The 21828-nt window shown below is 38.4% G+C and overlaps 3 protein-coding genes across 6 annotated transcripts; 2 read left to right on the plus strand and 1 right to left on the minus strand.

The window, feature by feature from the left end:
* The first annotated feature begins 823 nt into the window (after positions 1-823).
* On the plus strand, positions 824-2818 carry LOC120008064 (5-amino-6-(5-phospho-D-ribitylamino)uracil phosphatase, chloroplastic-like). Of its 2 annotated transcripts, XM_038858576.1 has the most exons (2): positions 824-976; positions 1440-2818. In XM_038858576.1, exon 2 carries the CDS (start codon positions 1525-1527, stop codon positions 2542-2544), a length of 1020 nt encoding a protein of 339 aa, XP_038714504.1. In that variant the 5' UTR covers positions 824-976; positions 1440-1524; the 3' UTR covers positions 2545-2818. The 2 variants fall into 2 exon arrangements, with proteins under 2 accessions (XP_038714504.1, XP_038714503.1); XM_038858575.1 differs by having other exon boundaries at positions 824-2818.
* Positions 2819-3831: 1013 nt separating this feature from the next.
* Positions 3832-10345, minus strand: LOC120008063 (RNA-binding protein 25-like). Of its 3 annotated transcripts, none has more exons than XM_038858572.1 (7): positions 9682-10345; positions 8074-8330; positions 7784-7936; positions 6904-7321; positions 6025-6693; positions 5286-5866; positions 3832-4294 (listed from the first exon to the last, which is right to left on the minus strand). In XM_038858572.1, exons 1-7 carry the CDS (start codon positions 10175-10177, stop codon positions 4043-4045), a joined length of 2826 nt encoding a protein of 941 aa, XP_038714500.1. In that variant the 5' UTR covers positions 10178-10345; the 3' UTR covers positions 3832-4042. The 3 variants fall into 3 exon arrangements, with proteins under 3 accessions (XP_038714500.1, XP_038714501.1, XP_038714502.1); XM_038858573.1 differs by lacking the exon at positions 9682-10345 and adding an exon at positions 9141-9218 and having other exon boundaries at positions 8074-8889; XM_038858574.1 differs by lacking the exon at positions 9682-10345 and adding an exon at positions 8848-9134.
* Positions 10346-11189: 844 nt separating this feature from the next.
* On the plus strand, positions 11190-20984 carry LOC120007700 (ubiquitin-like-specific protease 1D). Its single transcript, XM_038858096.1, has 14 exons — positions 11190-11639; positions 11769-11811; positions 13674-13765; positions 13856-14127; positions 14859-14907; positions 15454-15533; positions 15665-15697; positions 15806-15901; positions 16965-17070; positions 17290-17387; positions 17971-18093; positions 18443-18557; positions 20192-20299; positions 20432-20984. Exons 1-14 carry the CDS (start codon positions 11307-11309, stop codon positions 20522-20524), a joined length of 1641 nt encoding a protein of 546 aa, XP_038714024.1. The 5' UTR covers positions 11190-11306; the 3' UTR covers positions 20525-20984.
* The last annotated feature ends 844 nt before the right edge of the window (positions 20985-21828 follow it).

Below are 21828 nucleotides of genomic sequence, written 5' to 3' on the forward strand. Positions count from 1 at the left end.
AATATGAGAGTGGTGAGCTTTAATTACACCCTAATTTTTATAAATTACACCTCAACTCTAGTCAATTTACGTTTGACCATATGTTTTTCTAAGTATAGGATTAATACACCGCACTTCAAACCTAACTTGCAACTTATCTCTGGTATCCAGTTCTTGATCTCCAGAATCCTCCCGACTCCTTCGTTTGTCCTCATCGTTCTCAAAAAGCTCATGTGGATTCTCTCGGAAACAATAAATCGATGACTTCAACTTCTTTATCAGGGACAATGATATATGCAGATTTTGGAGCTGTATTATGTAGATTTTGGGGTTGCTTTGGTTCAGATTTTGAAGCTATTTGTGCATAATTTTGAAGATAGTTGGTGTAGATTTTGGAGTTGTTTTGTGCAGAATTTTGGAGTTAGTTTATGCATATTTTGGATTTTCTAGGATACAACTTTTATAGCTTCTTAGTTAACTTGGCCTACATGTTGTGGAAGTTTTATCTTTTCACTTGAAAATTTCTTTTTCGGACTTTCTTCGAACATGCCCTCGTGTATTGTACATATTTTTTTATCAAAAAAATGAGATCATTGTTTGTTATGTTTTTTTGTCATTGGGGTGTGTTTAATAAATGTGTCAATTTTTTATTATTTGGGGTGTGATTAGTTATTTTTCAATTTTTATGGTGCGTAGATATATCAGGGTGTGATTGGTAAAAACAGGGGTGTAAATAAAGCTCACCTATGAGAGTAGAGAATTTTGGACCTATCATGCGGCCCATTCGGGAACTTCATTTAAAGCCCATAGGCCCAATGTTTTGGATCCGTTTGGTACAGAAAATACGAAAACACGTCTTCTTCTCTTCTTCTTCAAGAATCAACAAGAAAGAAAGAGAGAGATTCACGTCATCCTTTCTGCGAAGAATCTAGTTACTCGTCTCTCTTTCTATAATCTCAGCTGTTCAATCTTTAGTCGACGTTTGATTCCGCCCCAGGTTCTTCGTTATCCTTTCCTCTCTGTATATACAATCTTTAAATAAGATTTTATAGGTCAAAATCGCTGTTCGGTATATGCTTTGTTCTACTATCTGGGTTTCGGCTCCCCTTAATTTTCCTTGAAATTTGGGGTTTTTGATTGCTGGGGTTTTGTCGGTTATGCTTAGTTTGGCTTGAAGGGGATTTTAACGGTGGTTTGTTGGTGATAAAGTTGGGGTTTGTGGAAAGAAGACTGGATTTATTCTTCATCTTCCATCCGTTCCTATACGAATTTGATTATCTCTTGTGGTTTGGCTTTTAAATATTAACACAGGCCGAATTGGGGTGGTATTGATCGTATTATGTTCCACAGCTCCAAGAGACAGAGAGATAGAAAATTGAATTAGTTGTCGAGTTCTAGTATCTGTTGTCACGTTTAAAAATGTTGGACTCAATTGCCGCGACGTCTCTTATTTGGTATAGGCCACGATGTGGAGGGATTCCTTCTAGGAATGCGACATGCACGAAGAAATCGTTGGATAGTTGTCGACTCCTTTTAACTGAATTAATGGGCAGAGAAGTTGTTTCTCCTCTGCATTCTGTGCCTAGAGTGAAAGTCAAGGTAGTGAATTCTAAAGTTAAGGCTCTTGCCATGGAGCTGGCAAAAGAGGCCTACTCATCTAGAGAGGAAGATCAAATACCCCGAATTTGGAACTATCAGATTGACACTGATATAGGGGTTGATAAAAAACCAGGGTTTTGGCCACCAGAGAATAAAGCAGATGACCCATCATTACATAATCCATTGCTTAGACAAGAAAGGATGGGTTGTGGTTGGTTAGGTGCCATATTTGAATGGGACGGAGTTATTGTTGAAGAAAATCCTGATCTTGAGAAGCAAGCATGGATGGCTGTTTCTCAAGAAGAAGGAAAATCCCCTCCTCCAACTTTCATTTTGAAACGAATAGAGGGCATGAAGAACGAGCAGGCAATTTCCGAAGTTCTTTGCTGGTCAAGAGACCCATTGCAGGTGAGAAAAATTGGTGCTCGGAAGGAAGAAATTTATCAAGCTTTGCAAGGTGGGATATACACACTACGAACTGGGTCTCAGGTGTTTGTTGATGTTCTGATGCATTACAAGATACCAATGGCATTAGTTTCTACTCGCCCTCGAAAGGCTCTTGAAACTGCAATTGGGTCGATAGGAATTGAAGAGTACTTCACTGCAATTGTTGCCGCAGAGGATGTTCACAGGGGAAAGCCTGATCCAGAGATGTTTAGTTATGCAGCACAGCTTCTAAGATTTATTCCGGAACGCTGTATTGTGTTTGGGAACTCTAATCAAACAGTGGAGGCTGCCCATGATGCACGGATGAAGTGTGTAGCTGTTGCTAGCAAGCATCCTGTGTATGAGCTTGGGGCAGCAGACCTGGTGGTCAGTCACTTAGATGAGCTTTCTGTGGTTGATCTGAAGAACCTTGCTAACATCGAAACAACTGAATTTGGGCCTGGAGAGCCTGAGTTGGAGCTAGAGGAAGAGGAAAATAACCCATCAACTGCTGTGGGAGTTGATGACAGTTTCTGGTGACCATCATAATTTATACAGTTTTACTTGTCCTTCATCCAATTCCTTATGATAATAGTCTGTATTGGCTTTCTTAGTAGTTAGTATTATTGCAAGCCATTTTATCCCTGTTTCGAACAACATGAACAAAAAAAGAAAAAGAAAAATGGCAGGGTAGATTTTATAGAGAAGGGAAAAGCCAGTCCACATTGGACTGTGATGGTGTTATCATGTATGTAAATGTGTAAAATACAGATAAATGAAAATCGGAATATCCATTTGGTGTTGCTTCTTCTTATTTAGATCCTCTTGCGATGATGCTGGTATTGTGCTTTCTGTGTCAGGGGTTATTCTACAAGTGCAGGTCTTAAAAAGGCTTGCCCTGGCAACTTGCACTCCGAAAGGGATTATCAAACAGAGTTTACTCATAACTTGCGATTGGCTCCGGAGCTCCGGCTCGATTGGCTTTAACAACTAAAATCAATGGTTGTTGGGAAGACAGTGCAGGTGACTTTGCATAATGTCTTAGTTATGTTTTCTAACTGAATTAAGAGGGATTATATTGGATGGTTATTAGAGCATTCCTTTTGTGAAAGACGTTTGATTCGTTTGAAAACAGGTGAATTTACCTATTACGTTTAAAAGTCTGAGCTTAGATATGCAGACTCTTCCTTTGAATGTTTTTTGTCTGACTAGGTGTTAAGTTTTGCCATTTGAGGCAGAAGCCCCTCTAGTTACATTTAGAGGTAAGGAACTTGATATTTTAATATTTTATCAAGAACAGATCCCATACAAAGTTTCCCGTTTTCTTTTGTTGGGATGATGAAGTTGATTATGATAACTCCTTGCAAATGCAGGAGGTCACAAATACAACTCTCATGCCCAACAATTTCAGTGCTATTTCCCGCATAGGTTTCAGTCAGTCTCAGCCGTCGCCAGCATATAGTGGGTTAGATTGACAGCCCAAGTTTAAAATTGGCCCAACTTTTTAGATTGCCGAATTATGGTAAGTTGGTGAGCTAGCCATGCAACAAATGGGGATAGCTTTATTCAAGAGGAAGCTGAGAGTGACTCGCTTCTTTGAGCACTATGTTCTCAGCTTAATTGGGACTTGGTTCGCATCTAGCAATCCTGTCCTGTTCTATCGCATCACTCCCTTTGTGTGAACAAAGAAGTCTAATCTCTCTAATCTGCTAAACTCATGATGGGGACAGTATAGATCAAACCGGAGGCCTGCGGCTACAGATGATAAGCAATCACACCCAGGAGCAAGTAACTAAAAATGTATCATTCATTCAGCAAACAATTCTGGATCACATGCAGCTTTTGATGCAAGAAAAGGGACCAGCAGAACCGTATAGATGCATTTGCAGACGGTAAGTGATTATACAGTAAAAGGCAACAAAAAATAAGCTTAATTCATACAATCTATTGTCTAATCTCTGCTACTGGGAAACTAGGCCACCTGAAAAGCAATGGTCATGCATCATATTGTGCAGGGCGATAATCAAGTAGACTTCCGCTAGCCTTTTGACTTCGAGGAAAGACCCGTCTCCACCTTCTTAATTTCAAAAATGAGCATCCTCCACATCTTCAGCACAAACATTTCAGCTTCTTCATCTAATATTGACACAAGCAGCTCCAGCATCTGGGATGCCTTCACATGGTCTTGAGTACTTGATAAAATGTAATCTACAAGGGGGGTTTCTTCCTCTCCCAAGAACTCTGTAATTTTCTTGGATATCCATGGTCTCATTCTCTCATGCAATTCGTGCTGTGAAGATGCACAACAAAACAAGTATAAGAAAGAATTTATAATAACCTTAACCCAAAAGAGTTGTTTAATTTTCCTACATTTTCTGAAAACAAAATCAGAACTTAAGTTGCCCTTATCATAATAAAATAAATACCTTTAGGGATGTTCTTTAAGTACTAATTTTACAACAGTTTCACACTACCTCAAGAAGTTGCAGCACCCATAAATGTCACAACTTTTACCATTTTCAAAACTTTAAGCCAACTAATTAAATCACATGCGATCACATGCATAGCATGCACTAACAGCTAATTTCACTAGGTAGCTGGACTGTTGCTTACCAGATGAGCGCAGTACAGGCCCCTATACCCAGCAATAGTATCATAGTCCCCATAAAACAAAAACAAAGAGGCCATATGATAAATGTAAAGAACTCTGCATCGGTAAACAATCATGTAGATCAGCACATGACAATTTTTTTTTTACGGACTTTATGTGAAGGTATTGGCTTATCACAAACCTATTATTCACGCATTGGCTTAGTGTATAAAACTATTATTCATGAAGAGTAGGATTATCAATAGAGAATAACTCTCAGTCGGATACCCACCCCTATCAAAACGACATTTTGTAAGTCCAATTGACCATGGGAAATGGGTATTACAAAGAAATTCATCCGCTTTAAACCTACGGCATACTTTTAAAAAAAAATTCCCAAAAACCAACTGCTAAACGTGCTGCATGAGTACTAAACAACAAAATTATGAAGCCAAGAGCTAACCACCGAAACTAAAGGCAGTTAATATACTTGAGCATCAGAAGATGTATGGTGTATGGACTATGGCACAATGAAAAAGACAAATAAATAAATGAAAGAAGGAAAGCCGTAACACAATCACCAGAATATTCATACGCAAAGCGTTTTGTTTTGCCCCCTTAAAGGAAAGCACATGCACTACATCTCAAATCAAAGTTGTTAATATAGTAAAGCATCGGAAGAATTGTTTACCTTGTCATACACAGCCCAATTTATTTCATATGAGAACAATTCCTCCTTGGTCTTTGGGATCATATCAATCAGTTGTTTTGCATCCAAGAGCTTCTTATTATCTGATGTCTTGACCTCTCGGTCCCTTTCTCGGTTATAAGTCTTCTCTTTTTTATTATCCCTGGTTCGACTATTATCCTCATCATTCCTGTCTCTATCCCTCTGGCCTGAACGATCACGTCTGCTTCTTTCTTTTTCTGCATCAGGCTTCTCTTCTTTGGAAGCAACATGTGAAATGTGCTTCGCAAATTCTGCCACAGCAGCCAGATTTACAGGTTGTTCTCCAGAAACACTAGGTTGGACGGCCTGCAATTCCTCAGTTGAATAATCAATGGGAACCAGGGGCCTCATCTTTTTATCCTTGTGTGCATCATCATCATCTTCCTCATGGAACACAGATGGAACAGCAGTTCGTTTTCCAGAACCAACTAAACCAAACCCCAACTTTCTTGAAGGGGCATTGCCACTCTGCCGCATTTCTGATTCCGCATTTGCCACTGTCGCTGAATCATCACTAGTACCATTCTGTAAAGCTCCATCACCTGCCATGTAATCCCTTAAAAAAATGAAAAACGTCGCTAATCTTGTTACCATCCCCCCCCCCCCCAGGCCGGGACCCTTTTTCCGTGTTGGTGACTGTTCCAAGGAAGATGGAGAATAAAAGTACATGTAACGCAGAAAATAAGCCTTAAATACTTACCTGGATGGTGTAGATTACCTTCATCCTGCTCAATTGCTTTATTTTCACCTTCAGAACTGCTTTCTTCTACCGTTACTTTTTTCTCATTTTCATTTATAACATGTCCGGACAAAAGTTTCAATGCATCTCTCTGTAGTTGCTGCTGCTGTTCTTCCTCAGTCCTCCTCTTGACCTCAGCAATATCTTCCTCTTCTTTTAGCCTGTCAGCCAAGTCGTCCTCTTTTTCTCGTTGTCTCCTTCTCCTCTTATCCTCCAGTGTACTCCTTCGCCACCTTTTCCTTGAACTATCATCATCTTCTTCTTCATCATAAAGAATCTCCTTCTTGCGCTTACGTTCCCTGTCTTTCTCCTTCTCCTTCTCATTCTGTCGCTGCTTCTCTTTGTCTCGTTCTCTATACTCCCACTCTTTAAGGCACTCCACATACTCACGTTCAGCATCCTCTATCTTTCTTCTTTGCTCCCTCTCTTTCCTTACTCGTTCTCGCTCTGCTTCTCTTTCGTATCTCTCAATTTCCCGTTCCTTGTCTCGTTTTATGTCTCTGTCTCTCTCTCTGCTTCTTCTGTCATATCTTCTACTCCTTTCAGGTGAGCTTGTTTCAGGCTTATCATGCTCACTTGTTGCTTTGTTGTTACTAGTTGTCTCATCATCATTTCTATCATTGACTGCATCTGCAAAATTTGAGACATCAATTATATCAGATTCACAACACCAGCACTTCACAATCAAACTTTTTAAGAATGCTACCAGTAACAATAACAAATATTTTAAATGTCTAAATAGAATGAAAGAATGTATTCATTAATTTTCTCTGTTGGCACCAGCTTAATTTTCATAATACAAAATAGCATAGACGTTCATTCAGTTACTTTGAAACTTACCATTTTTAGTTATATCCACATCAGAGTCTCCCTCCCTCAATTTAGACAGCAGTTCTGGGTTTGCATGCCCAGAACTATCAGCAGGTATTTGTGCAGGAGGTGGAGGCAGCGGTTTGGTCTTTAACCTCTCATCTATCATATTTGTAAGCTTATCTAGGGCATCTTGATCATCTTCCTTGTCTTCATCAGTCACGATCCCAAAGTTGGAAAAATTATTGTTATCTTTACTCTCCGCATCATTTTCCTCCTTCAAGTCTTCAGCAAAGGATTTAAGAACTTCATTCTTCTCAACACCTGAAGCATTATCCCCTTCTTTCCCATCCTCAGCAGCTTGACCTTCCTTTAGTTTCTTCGCATTTGCAGTTTTCTTTTCCACATATCGCTCGAGATATTCTCTCGTTCCTTGATTAACATTTAACTGTTTTTTTTTTATAAAATGATGAAAATCCAAGCAAAAGTCATTATAACAATACAAATTCAAATGGGTAATAAGCATTAAAACTTTAATTTAATCAAAACATCCATGACCCATGGTACAACCCGTGTTTATGCGGGAGCACATTTACCACCAACTTATGGCAGCCAGTTATCCAACAATCACCATCTAGTTCCATGTTTTCAGGCCATACATTCAATTAAATTTCCACAGAACCCTCATATTTGTCAATAGAGATTTTCAATAGTCACATATTTTTATGAAAAGAGTATCACTCCTCCCTTCTTGTCAGCATGTTCTTAAAAATAAGAGGTAAGGGAGAGATCACTTGCAAAAGGTATCCAAATTTGAAGCTTATCAAATTTCATTCAATTCAATCACCCAATGCTGTAAAACCAAATAGCAACAAGGTTTGCTTGAGTAAAATTTGATCTGCATACATACCACCAGCTCCTGCCCATCAATATCAAATTTACTAAGCAGTCTTAATGCACGTAGAATCCCATCAGCTGACTCAAATTCAAAGAATCCAAAGCCTCTAGGAGTCCCATTTGAAGGATCTTGTGCTCGTTTCCAGCTCTTAACAGGTCCACATAACTACAGACCATACAAAAATGAGAAATTACTAAAAAATCTTCAATAATGGATCCTAATGGCCCCTTGGTGGAGTAAATTTCGTTTGCGTGTGCAATTATGAAGTATGAACAGATAGAGTCGAATAATTGCCAACCCACCCGAAGGAGAGAGAGCATAAAATCATTATCCACCGTTGGCGCTATCTTGCCAATATATACTGTAGTTTGAGGTTTCTCCACTGGTGTAACAGAAGGATCAACTGGCCTCACAATAGGAGGGATAATCGGCCGAACCCCTGGGATACCAGGAAAATGGGGACGTGCTACTCCCGGAAGCATGCCGACTGCTCCAAGTGGTCGTAGAGGAAATGCAGGTCGAACCATAGCTGGGTATGGAGAAGGATATCGAGAAAGTCCTGCACAAAAACAAAACAAGCATCTATGCAGATATGTCAGTGTATGGCTACAAATTAAGTAGTCAATAATTATTTTTCCTCTGAACTGACAATGCAAAAAATCAATTTCTGGAAGAAAATAATAAAGTGTTATTACCACACATAAAATCATATTAGAGATGACATCAACAGGCATGGCAACTATCACCAGCTGACCAGACAACCTGAAGGAAACATTAAGAATAAAGCATCGAATTCATAAACATGGATATGGAAAGCTTGACTTACCTCATCATCCATTGCATCGTCAAACTATTCCATCCACCAATTGCACAATTTTTTTTTGAAATCATGTTGCATGAGACTTCAAGCATCTCATGCTCAAAAGTGATTTAAGTATACAAAACTGAACTACAGGATATTGCCACTTTAATTTATCTCAGTTGTTAGCAATCCAATGTGGAGCAAATATAAAACAAAGAAAAAAAACAGCAAGGGGGAATAGAAATGGATAGACTAACTGAAAGGATAGCAATACCTTACAACATAAGGATGAGCACTCAGGTTGTAAGATGATCTGCTGCTCGCAATTCATAGAACATGAAAGGGAAAGAGGCCCTATAACTACCACAAAATAGCCTACTAAAATGAACAATGATACAACCGGGCATAATTTAGCAATAACACTGAATTGTGTGTAACCCTTAACTTGAAAGTTGTGGGGAAAGTTACAGGGCTGGTATAACTTGTAAGTGCATAAAATAAAAGCGTTCATCAAAACTAGCATTATTCTGCCGCCAATCAAGAAGAACCAGGTGAATATTTGCATACCAAAAAAGGAGTTGTAGAAGTGAATCTCTTAAGCAATATGTAGCCTTCCAACCTCTCTCATGGTATTCAATCAAGACACTGTAGGAGAAAACATGACGTCATCGATGCTCCTATTCCGAATGTTTTACATGTTTCCCAACTTCTCTTTAACAAAATCATCCTCACCAGTACATCAAAATATTAACATAATTTATAGTGACCTAATTCAGTACAAATAAATAATACCTAATCAATGCGTAATAATAAGATTATATAATACAATTCTTCCTTAACAATTTCTTATACTGATGGACAGAAATCTAGAATGTTTAAGCCGTCCCATATACTAGCACAACAGCCATATCCAATGACAACTAAATACAACTATCACGTTGATTGAACAGCTAGTTACAAACATATATCCAAAATCTTATAAATAAACGTATGATAAATTTAGACGAGTTACAAGGCGAAAATTGGAGAGATATATGCTGGAGAATTTTGAACATTGTGAAATTAGAGGTAGAGAGATACATATGACACAAAAGAAGGAATAACCCACCGGCAGGAATCATGGTCCCTTGTGGAGTAGCTACATAACCATTCGGCATTGGAGGATAAGGTCTCATTGCCGGATTCATAGACTGACCGGGCGGAACTTGATATGAAATCATGGGCGCCGGCACCGAGCCGGGCATCATCGATGGCGCGGAACTCACACCAGGCGGCGGCACGCCAGGGTTTTGGTAATTCGGAATCGGCGAGACCTGCGGAACCGGACGGAAAAACGGGACACTAGGAGGGACGCTGGCGGTTGCACCTGCACCGGACATCGGTGGTGGCGCATAGGATGCCACTGGAGGGGGTGGTGGGGGCACTAGAGCCGGACTCGGATTAGGGTTAGGGATTGGCGCTACGGGTGTTGATGACTGCTGTTGCGGTGGAGCTGGTGCGACGGACGCTGGATCAGTTTGGGAAGTTTGCGACGTAGGGTTATCTGGTTCCGATTGTTGGGAACTGGGGTCTTCGGTCGCTGGAGGGGCTGGGGCGTCAGCCATTGAAATGAGTACAGCGAGAGGGGTCGTCTGCGAATCTTGTCGAGCGTGTCTGGCTCAACCGGGTTTTTGGTTTCTGCTACTTTGTGCCCTAGAACACAATGTAGGAGCTTGATTCGTAAGCACCGTAAAAAAGAAGCATGAGCGGGATCTTCTGTAATTCAGACTTCAGATTATTATATCAATCGTGCGACTTATGCGTGTTCGTGAGGCCGGTGGGTACAGGTGACAAAACTCCGTCCGGGTGACCGATTTGTGGATTAAGCCAAGTTTGAATGTCCGAAATTTAAACCCAAATCCGAATTAGGTAATTATTGAGTTTTCTTGTTCGACCCTAATCTGAATTAAGTTATTATTTGATTTACTTGTTCGGATTTAAAGTATAATCAATTACGTACGTTCGAAATCCAATCCGGATTAGAGTATGGACATATAAATATTTTGTAAAGATATTATGTTATCCAACTCGAAATCAACTTAGAAATAATTTTTTGTCACCCCTACTAGTTGGACTAAGGGTATCAAAACTATGTCCAATCCGGGTTAAACTTAGTTTAGATATAAGTTATATGTTTGAAAATCCGGATCCAAACACATAATTTTGGTTCGCTTTAAAACCAAGTATAAGTCCAAACATAGAATTTTGATTCGATTTACTATCAAGACTCTAACCCAGATTAGATTATTATCTGATTTACTTGTCTGAAATAAACCAATTCGGGTTTGGTCAATTAAGTACATCCGAAATTCAATCATGATCAGGGTTCAAACATGTAAAAATTTAGTAAAAACGTTATTTTATTAAACCCAAAACCGATTTTTTTTAAACCCTAACCCTAGGTGGGAACTGGGACGTAATCTTATGTGGAGCTGTTTCTGATGGGCCTTGGAGTTGGGCCAGACGGCCACTTGGTATGGAGGTACATTGGGCCAAGCTAGGTCTAACCCAAGTCTGGGCTGGCGCAGCTAGAGAGTAGTGAAAATTTGGGCCCAATGGGTTCTCAGAAGACTGGAGTGATTTCGTTTGTTCCGAAATCCTTTTCCACTATGTTGTGAACGGAGTTGCAGCCCTCTCTCCTTGGTCCGAATTCAGAAACGGAGAAATTTCTGAAGTTTTTCCGCAATCAAATGCATGGAGGAGGAGAAGAACCCAAGGAAGAGGCCACTGGAGCTAGACATGGACGCCCTCTTGGACAGAAACGATGACGCAGAGCCGCTGCAGTTGCTGATTGTGAACACTCGGGAGCCGCCGCCAAAACCATCGCCAATGGCAATGGACCACCAGCCGAAAGATGACTTCTCGAGAGTATCCGATCGCGACCTTGAAGAGCAGATTAAGAGGCAGAAGCGCAATATCCAGACGATTGGCAAACGTTTGCGCGACGGTGGCGAGAAGCTTCGGGCGACCATTAAGGCGCTCGAGAAGGAATGCGAGCGGAGGAGGCTTCAACGCGCCGTTCAAGTGGTGCGTACTTTCTTTTTCTACCTAATAATTCTGCAAATTCTTACCTGTTAAGTGTTATGTTCAATATTTGACTCTGTGACTCTATGAGTGATGATTTAGCATCGTTTATTCTCCTTCTTATTTGGGCAGGATGCTGATGGATGTGAGAAGGCCTCGCAATCCACGAGCTCAGGTATTACTCCTGAGGTTTTGTCTAGTCTGCTGGTAGTTTTTGTGACAATTACAATCCATATCCAGTGACTTCCCTCAATTTTTTTTCCTGGGTGTAGGTGTGTGTGCATGAGTGTTTTCTGTTTAGTATTTAGTTTCTTTGAGATTTGTGATCCTGGGTTTCATGAAGCCAAGAGCCCTTGTTGCTGCGGTTTATAGCTAAGCTTTTAGTTGGCCCCGAGTGGTCTGTCTGTGCACTCTGTGTCGGAGGAGTCCTAGGGAAAATCCCTGCAGCTGTGGTTTATCCAGGTTGTTCCATTGAAAACATATTGTTGCTGTTTTGCTGTCAACAGAGATTTGTCATCTCAATAAGCTTTTGGATTTATGCAGAAGTCCAATTTAGGACATCATAATAGCTGCTACGCAATAAACAATCCAGGTCTCTATGTGCATAAACTGTATTTTAATTTGATCTATCTGCATTAGCATTTATGGAGCTAGGAACAGTTATATTTGGAAGTCATTATCCTGTTTGGTTTTTTCCTTTCGATGTTGTTGTGACCTGATTTATCCATCCCTTCCTTTCCTCTTTAAGGTGTTAACTTCTGCAGTCCATGAATTGTTTGGTCAAATGCCTTCCTTAATCAGCCAACAACAATTGTTAAGAACCAGGCCAGGTGCGCGTCCATACACACACCCAACAGGCCCATACATTCCTTAACCAACCACTACCCACATATGGGCTGGTTGTAACAAGCAAGCCCAATAGGCCATAACCTAGAAAACTTGTTGGCTGATTGAGGAAGGCATTTGCCCTCCTTATCAATAGATCACAACTCTCATATCTAAGTAATGTGGGATATTTGTATCAGTTTGTTCATGTAATTTTCCAGATTATTTGTTTTACAGGCTTCAGCGTTAGCTTTGATGGCTTGCTGGAGTTGATGCCTTCAAAATAATGAAATATCCTACATCTCAAGACTCAGAGAAGGCTTTATTTACATGGATATCTTCTTTGCTATATCATAAAATTTGCTCCTTCAGTTTGCTTATTATAAATGTATTTGGCTGAACTTGATTTATTCATTTATGCATTTTTTGTTATACTCTGTCATTATTTGCCTTGTAGATGTGCAATTTGTAAATTTGACCACATGGTCAAACTTTTCAAGCCGATGCCTTTTCTTTTGTTGCCATATGTGCCTAATGTATTTGTACTGGATGAGCACGTGTTGACTTAATTTATCTTTGATGAACTATTTATGAATGAATTAAGATGGAAAAACATTGATATGTTATTATGATCATCTTAACAATATTCGATTCAAACAAACAATTCCCTGGCACAAGGCTCCAGTAGTGGGCAGGGTCAGGGACATGCATGTACGCACTCCTACCACTCTACCACTAGGCCAAGTCTTAATAATATTCAATCTAGGTTGAAAAAAAGTGTCGTGGATAATTCTGTTGACTTCTTAAGAAGTTAAGAAGACTGATTGAATCATATATAATGGAGACTCTGTTAAAGTTAATTCTTGAATTTTGGCTGATGTGTAATTCTAACTTTCTGCATATTTTCTTCTTCACATTGGAAAGACATGATTTTGGTTGCTTTTACCTAGAAAAACATTTTCTTTACTAGGCATAAAATGCCATTGTTGGACTATGTGCCAGACTAATGTAATGTGATTCTAGAAGCTTAATTCTGAATTAGGAAGTTGGTTTTATTATTTAACTTCACAAATGTTTTCCTGACATTTGTTTGAGGAGCCTCAATTTGTCTTTTGATATTTTCCTTGATTGACCAGGTTCTGTTGGAAAATTTTGAACTGAGATAACTTTTTGCGACTGTATGCAACTGATTCCATCGTCCTTTCCTCATAGGTGCTTTAGAGAGCAGCACACGAGATACATCATCTCATCTATGGTCGCAATCCTCATTTGCCTCTCATTTCAGCAAAAAGATGGAAGAGAAGGTATGATGCTGTGATCCATATGTTTCTTTGTCACTCCTTGTCGCTATCCTCTTTAACATAATGGCTGTGTATATTTAAATTATTGTACAGACAGATTGTAGGGTGGCTAATGCATTTGACAACGAATTATCAATTTTGGGTCATTGTGACCGAAGTAAAACAAAATCTAATGGAGACTTATCGCAAAGGGAAAGACAAAAGGATCGGTCATCATCAAGGCAATTGCCTTTTGGATGTGCCAGCAGTCTTTCTCATAGTGGAAAGAAACATCTCAAGTCTTATAGTGACCATAAAGGCAGAGCTTCTTCCTTGTATCCCTTCAACCATAGCTGTGACCAGCCCTCCAGTTGTTCTCCCAGGGAGTAAGAACTTGTTTCCATGTTTCTCTTTTTCCCACTTTCTTTTCTTTTATTTTCATTGGTACATATTGCTGCTTATGACTGAAATATGAAATCTGTTTAGCTGCAATGGAATATAAAGTTTTCCTGTGCTTTCCTACTGATACCGCTTAGCGGGTCATATTCTAGTACTTAGGCGTACGCTTACCTGGAATTTGGAAATAATCTCTCCACATATCTATGTGGGGATAAGGTCTGCGTACATCATGCATGCCCCCGACTTCGCCCGGTGGGAGTCTTGTGCACGGGAGTTGTTTACTTTTACCTTTACCTTGGCATGCATACTGCTATTGATTTCATAACCTTTATTAAATGGTAGTAAATTCTCTGCTATTTTTGTGAACATGCATGTCGATTTTCAGAATGATGTATGACATTTCATAATCATTTTTTTCCATTTTTTTTAATTGTGTGTAGTTTTTGAATTATTTTCTAAGGAGATGTTATCTTGCTACATTGTATCGCTACAGAGTTGTGGCTCCCTTGAGTTTGAATTTTGATATTTTCATTCTTGATTTTAATCTCATACTGAAACTAGGGGTTTTGGATTGGCTTATCTGCAAAATTCATTTCTTCCATATAATGTTAGTTTATATTAGTGTTGGTGCCTCTATCTTATGTCTGAGGTCCCTTTCATATTGATTTGATGCTTCACTCCATTTCACTTATACTTTTTTCCTCTTTTTTTTGGGTAGGAAGGGCATCTTTGGAGTCTGGTCTTCAAATGGTTTGAGGTCTAGAAAGGTGTGTTATTGACATCATCTCTGTCTCCTGCTCTTGCTTGTACACCTGTGAATTCTGAAATTGCTAATTTATTATGATGTGAATTTTTTTTCCACTGAAAGAATCACTGTCAAGGACTGCACTCTTATTGCAAATTGAGCATTGTGAAGTATTCACTTTTTGAGACATAGCTGGATTTTTTAAAAAGAAACTTGACTCTCGGATTTAGTTTGCTGGATTTACTTTCAAGTGTGGTTGTCTTTTTCTACGTAACTAGGTGTGGGATGCTCAGGACACAGAGATTGGAGTCTGTATATCTTATATCCAAGTTTTTTCTTTAAATCGTGTAATATCAGACTTAGCAGGTCTGCTACCAGTGAAAAGTGAAAACAAAACTCCTGTAAAACAAATGTTGGTTTAATTGGGTTGAAACATTTTAAGAACAGTTTCTGAGTGTATGAAAGTTGCGGGGATTTTGCCTACAGTTTCCCATCATAAGATTGTTTTGGCTGCCCTGTCTGCCAGGGTTTCGTCTGTGACTGATTAAATCCATGCTAACATTAACAGGGGCAGACTGTTGTTCTTTCAGACGACGAGGAACCTGAAGTTGTAGAAACCACAGAGCAAGCAGACAAACTTGATGAAAGGTTTTGTGGAGTTCTATTAATTTTTCTTCATCCTCTTTTTTAATTTTTATTTTATTGAATTCTTCTGAAACTTCTCAGCTAACTGTTCTGTGGTTGATTGGTGATGGCTTTTATTCTTGTGAAACTTGCAGTATGAAGGATGCTAAGATCTACTATCCATCGAGGTACAGCTAAATTGTTCCTTAAAATGATGAAGTTTAGTTTATTTAGGCAATTGCTTCTATAGAACTTCTATGCAACCTGTACACTTGTCCCCTTATCTCTTGACCCAGGGACGATCCAGCATCTGTGGAAATTTGTTATACAGATATAAATTGCCTCGGCCCTGAAGCCTATTTAACATCGCCTATAATGAATTTCTACATCCAGTAAGTGTACTTACACACTTCTTAGCTCTTGTGATATTAGTAGAAGATGCATGAATTTGATATCATGTTGTAACCTTACTTCTATTGTTCTCTGTGCTCTCAGAGTCCATGAAAAGTTTCTTAAGTTTCATCCTTTGTGTTCATTATTCTTGAGCTGTTTGAAACCTTCTATACATCTTTTTTTGTTTTGTTTAATTTATTTTTAGAAGCTGCTTAGACCCATTATGTCAGAACAATAGGTCCTAGTGAGGTGCTGTGATAAGAAGAGCGCTTTGAAGTGTGTGCTATTGGATATTAAGTTTATTTGGTAGTTGTCCTGCAAAAGCTGATTTATATATCAGGTAGAGGGGGTGATTTGCAATTTCTTTGATCTGGGTTTGTTCTTTGTCCATGCAGAACATTGTACTAAATAGGAAGAACAGTGAGGTGCTGTTTCTGCTATAGTAACTTAAAGGGGGTTTGTTGGTGTTTGTTTCATCTTTGTTATGGTTTTCTTCGCCTGTTAATTTCTGTGTTACTTTTTCTTAGTTGCTATGACCTCTTGGTCTTTTTCGATAAGTTTTTTTTTTGATAAGCTTCTTGATAGTAAGATTGCATGTTCTAAGATGAAACTCAGTGAATTGTATGTTTGATCTTCTTGGGTTCGAATCTGATATGATTTTAATAGATACTATTACTGATCTTTTACACAATTATTCGGGTTGCAATTGTGTGAGTATCATGGATAACCTAGAATTCATGTGTAAAGGTGCTGGGAAGGCTTAGTTTTATTGTACTGAGAGGTACCAATCTTGTATTTCATTATATTCTTAATGAAGTTCCATGAGACATCGAATCAGAGGTGAGGTTTCTTAAATGCACGAATAGCAGTATACTCTGTCTTTGTTGGTGGTGAAGTTCTCATGGCACTGTCAGTCCAAATGTGCTTCAGATCTTGCCATCACTGTGTTTTAAATGCTGTGATGCTTGTTATTTTTCCTTGTTAATCATCTCATTGAATGATTTTTGACATGCAGTTATATCTGAGCTTTTTTGTTTAATTGCTTTCTGGTTAAATTGCTAGATATTTACAGCGGCAAGTGTCTCCAGCGAATAGGGCAATATGTGATTATTATCATTTTTTTAGTACTTACTTCTATAAGAAGCTCAAAGAGGCTGTGTCATACCAGGTAGTTTTCGACTTCCACTGATGAGATTATCCAGATTACCCTGTGTTTTTTTTAAGACATGCATCAATATGGAAAAATCATAGGTGCCATTTTGGTACTGATTATCTGAAAAGTGTCTCCGATGTTTTTTTCCTCTCTCCCAGGGAATCTTTCATTATGCTTTTCTTTCGTTGATAGTCAGAATAGCCTGCTATAGTGATATTTCCTTGTTGCATGTAGGGGAGTGACAAAGAATCTTTCTTTATCAAGTTCAGAAGGTGGTGGAAAGGTGTCAATATATTTCAGAAGGCCTACATACTTATTCCAGTACATGAAGAGTGAGTTTTGCTTTGTTAATCTTCTCTTACTTTTATGTTAAGATTAGAAATGTTTGGAGAACGCATTTGTCACTGTTGATATCTATGAAATGAACATAAACTGTTAATATCTATAGATGGCCAATCATAAAATATTTGTCATCTTTATGTATTGGTGAGTTTTCTTTTAGTGTTTAATTTACCAGATGTAAAAGATCGTGAATTTTGGGCGTGCTATAGATTTCTTTAATCTTGTTCTTGCAAAATAAAGTGGAGATTTCATGTCTCTATGCAAGACACCTCAATGCATGACAGTCCTTTTGAATGATACTCTCTTGGCTATAAAAGATTCTGTACAGTGATTATGTGGCTTTTTGATATGATCGATGTATTATTCTTAGGCACTATTGAGGCCTTCATTGGTGCCTAGTTAATGATCTGGTGCATTGTACCTTTAGCTGTTGGAGTCCCCCTTTTTTCCTTGTTAGTTGAACTAAATCTAATCATATGTTAAGCTTTCTGATCCCTGTGACACATCCCCTTCTCATGTTTGCCTTTTTTTCCTTGTCATCTTTTAACTTATTGTATGCAATGATGTATTCAGTGTTCATTGGAGCTTGGTCATTATTTGCATTCCAGACAAGGAAGATGAATCGGGGCCAATTATACTTCATTTAGATTCATTGGGACTGCACTGCAGCAGAGCAATTTTTGAGACCATTAAACGGTGAGATGAGAGAACCCTGGCGAACAATTAATGTTTTTAATTTTTATTACTCGTGTTCCCAAAGAAAATAATTGTTTATACTTGTTTAGTGCAAGTTCTTATGATTAATCAATTATTTAGCAATTAGCACAATTCCTAGAATCTTGTATCAAATGGTGTATTGGGTTCAAGGATATCATGTGCTGTGAGTCTGTGACTCTTTAGTAAATTTCTTTTAGGACACATGTTTTAAGTGGGCCTTCATAATATTGCCTCCTTATCATGATTCCGAAATAAAACTTATGCTGCTTTTTGTGTTCTGTAGTTTATCATATTCCTAAATGTAACTTGTGCTGCTTGTGTTTTGTAGCTTTCTGAAAGAAGAATGGAATTATTTAAATTCAGAAGTTGCTCCTTCAGATATTCCGATTGGAGAAAGAATATGGAAAAATCTACCGCGTAGGATTGATGACAAAATTATCACAGTAAGATCCAATTTCAAACTCGTGTGTTATATGATGTTGCTATAATTTCTTCCCTGGATTGTTTTGTGGTCTTTGTGTGTAGGAACATAGTGGTTAATACCCTATGATACCCAGTACTATTCAATACTATACCTATTGCCAAAGGCAGATTTCTTATGTCACTATTTGTAGGCTTATTTTATTGGAATCTAACAAAAAATCTCACGATACAAACATTGTATCATTCGATAATGTTACATTTGGCTTATAGTGGTCCATCACTCTCTCTAAAAGGACATATTATAGAGAGGAGAGGGTACCACATGTATGCACATACAATTCACCCGCACTAGACGATATGGGACATTTATCTTGTAACACTCTCTTCACTTGTGGGCTGATCAATATGAAGGTCCAACTATTACAACCGACCCAATAAACAGGTGGAGGTAAGGCCGTCCAATACTACGGGCCTGCTCCGATACCATGTTAAATTTGGCTTATAGTGGTCCATCACTCTCTCTAAAAGAACATATTAGAGAGAGGAGAGGGTAGCACATATATGCACAAACAATTCACCCAAACTAGACGATATGGGACATTTATCTTTGAACATATTTGATAGAAAGTAGTGGTACACTTACGATACACCAACTATCAATTAGTCTATGGGCATCCAGAATTCAGACAAATACCCCTTAGAAGTTAGAAGTCCCACCATTGGATTACTTGTCTCCATCCTTGGTGCTGATGCCTCTTAAATATAATATTCAAACATCCATCGTTTGATCTTATTAGAGGTATTTATCATTCTTCAGGCAATCAGTTTATCTATCCTGTAATCCTTTTGGCACCTTCTTGGCGGTGTTGCTATAAATTCTTTTCATAGAAAAAAAAACATCTTCAAAACAAGTTGTACACTATATGACATGAGACAATATGGGAAAAAAAATTAGAATATATGTACATTCTGTAACAAAGGAATATCGTTTTACTGAACTTGACTCTGTCATTACGTAAATTACTAATAATTCCATGAAAGTTTTTAGAAATTGGTTCCTTAAGGGTTATGCCTGAGATGTTCAAGAAAATCATGTAAAGTGGCAGCTATGACTGTAAATTGTGAGCTTTAGCACTTGAAATTTGCATGATGACCAAAATTTACGGGTATTTTTTTTTCTTTTCTCATAAAATAATTCTCTTAAGAGAGGCGCCAAGGTAGTGCGGAGCCAAGTTAAGAAATTTAATAAATACAAGAAAAGCTCTAAACCATCAAATGAAGAACAGAGAGAAGAAATTTGGATTCTGATAGTTTTGAATTAGGATTTATGTGGTAGATCCCAAATGTTAGGGATTATGACTTTGTTGATGATGACAAGTTTTGAGCACCTTCATCCTTTTCCCGCATTTTTCTTTATAAACATAAAATTTTGAATAGACAACTGTTAATCAGATTATAAAACTACAGTGGGAATCGCTTTTCAGTTTTGCAGGTATTGAGTGTTAAGAGTTTAGGTTTTTTTGGTGCTTCAATAAATTTTTTTATTGTTCAAGAAAAGAATTAGTATTGTTGTTATTTGCTATTAGGTTTCAATTTCGTGGTTTGGGCATTAAACTTTTGTCTAATGTTTTTTAAAATATGCATTTTTCACCAGGTTCCCCAACAGAAAAATGACTATGATTGTGGACTGTTTGTACTCTTTTTCATGAAGCGCTTCATTGAAGAGGCACCAGAAAGACTCAACAAGAAAGATTTAGCAATGGTACCTTGGTTTTTCATCCTGTTAAATCTTTGAAGTATATTCTGTTTTGTTCAATTCACTGTACGACAAAAAAACTTCTTTAGTGTCGGGGCCATGTGTTGTTTTCCTTGGTTGACAATTTTCAATTTTCAGTTTGGCAAGCAGTGGTTCAAACCTGAAGAGGCCTCTGGTTTAAGAAAGAAAATCAGAAATTTACTTTTGGAAGAATTCAAAAAGGTGAGCTAAGCAAGCAGGCTGTATTCCAGAGTCCTCTCCAATTGTCCTGGGGTGGTTCCAGCATGAATCTGCTGCAAATGTGAGTACAAGGTAGACCAGTGGATTTTGGTTGCCATCATGTATAGCTAGCATAGTTGACGCAAATGCATTGCCGCTGACCTCAATAAATTGCCAATGCCTGGACCAAACGTGTAAAGAACGTGTGTTTAGTTTTGTATAGTCTGAAATGTTGGTCCAAACTATATTACCCTAAGGGAGAAAAAAGGGCATCAGTTTTTTTTTCCCGGAAATGAATTCTCATCATTTTTTATGATTTGGAGGAAAATTGATATAGTGATGGTGGTTCTTAAAGACTATCCACCATTATCTTTTACTGTATTGAGGTTTTTCAGTTCCACGTAAATTAAATGGAATGCACTGTGAAAGATTACACTGGCAGGAAATGATAATTGTCATTTGTTTTTGAGCACCACTACTTGTAGAGTTCTAGTGGATAGACTGTCCCGCTAACTGCACTAAGGGCCGGAATTAGAGTTCCTATCCTGAGTACGTTTGTAACATTGATCGAGTAGGTAACTCTTAGATGTGGTATGAAATTGAATTTTATGGACTGGTAGTTTGCTCCCTGGAGATGGCTGCATATGATTATATTTTTCTCAATACAGGTATTCTTATTACCATGCTAAGTTGTATTCAGCCCTGAGGATAGCCAAGAGGGTTCATGCCTCTGGTCTTTGAATTGTGATCCCCTCCAACTTGGGAAATCACCTTGGGCATGCCAGGTCTTTTATTGTTCCAACATTGTTTTATCAGTATTGCCGGAGAGATTGGGTTGCCATTGATCCGGTTGTTATGTGGTGTCCATGGATGCTTGTCGACTTTAGACTTTTTTTTTTTGTCTCCTGTCCATTCAGTGTTTATACATATGTCCAGCTTGAGCTCGAGCATATTTTGAAACTCTTGACAGCTACGTTTTGGCGAATTGAATAGTTTCACATGTACTAAACTTATTTATTGCCAAAACTTCATTGTGGGGTGAGAGTTTGTTTGCCACCTACGCCCTACCTGCAGGCTTGCTTTGGCGGTTACTTGTTCGCTCTTAAGTCATTCCCATGGAACCCATGTAGTTGGCGGCACCAGCCTTCAAAAGCGCAAACTCTCACTTCTCAGGCTGAACTCTGTTATTTTGGCCAAAAAGCTCAATCAAGAGAGCCTTCCTCAAGTTAAAAGACCCACCACTAAAATTTCATCCAAAGCCAAACAAAAAAAAAAAAAAAAAAAAAAAAACTAACGACGGTAAAAGAGAGAGAAGA

Source organism: Tripterygium wilfordii, chromosome 10 (assembly GCF_013401445.1).
Source record: "Tripterygium wilfordii isolate XIE 37 chromosome 10, ASM1340144v1, whole genome shotgun sequence".
Lineage (NCBI taxonomy): Eukaryota > Viridiplantae > Streptophyta > Magnoliopsida > Celastrales > Celastraceae > Tripterygium > Tripterygium wilfordii.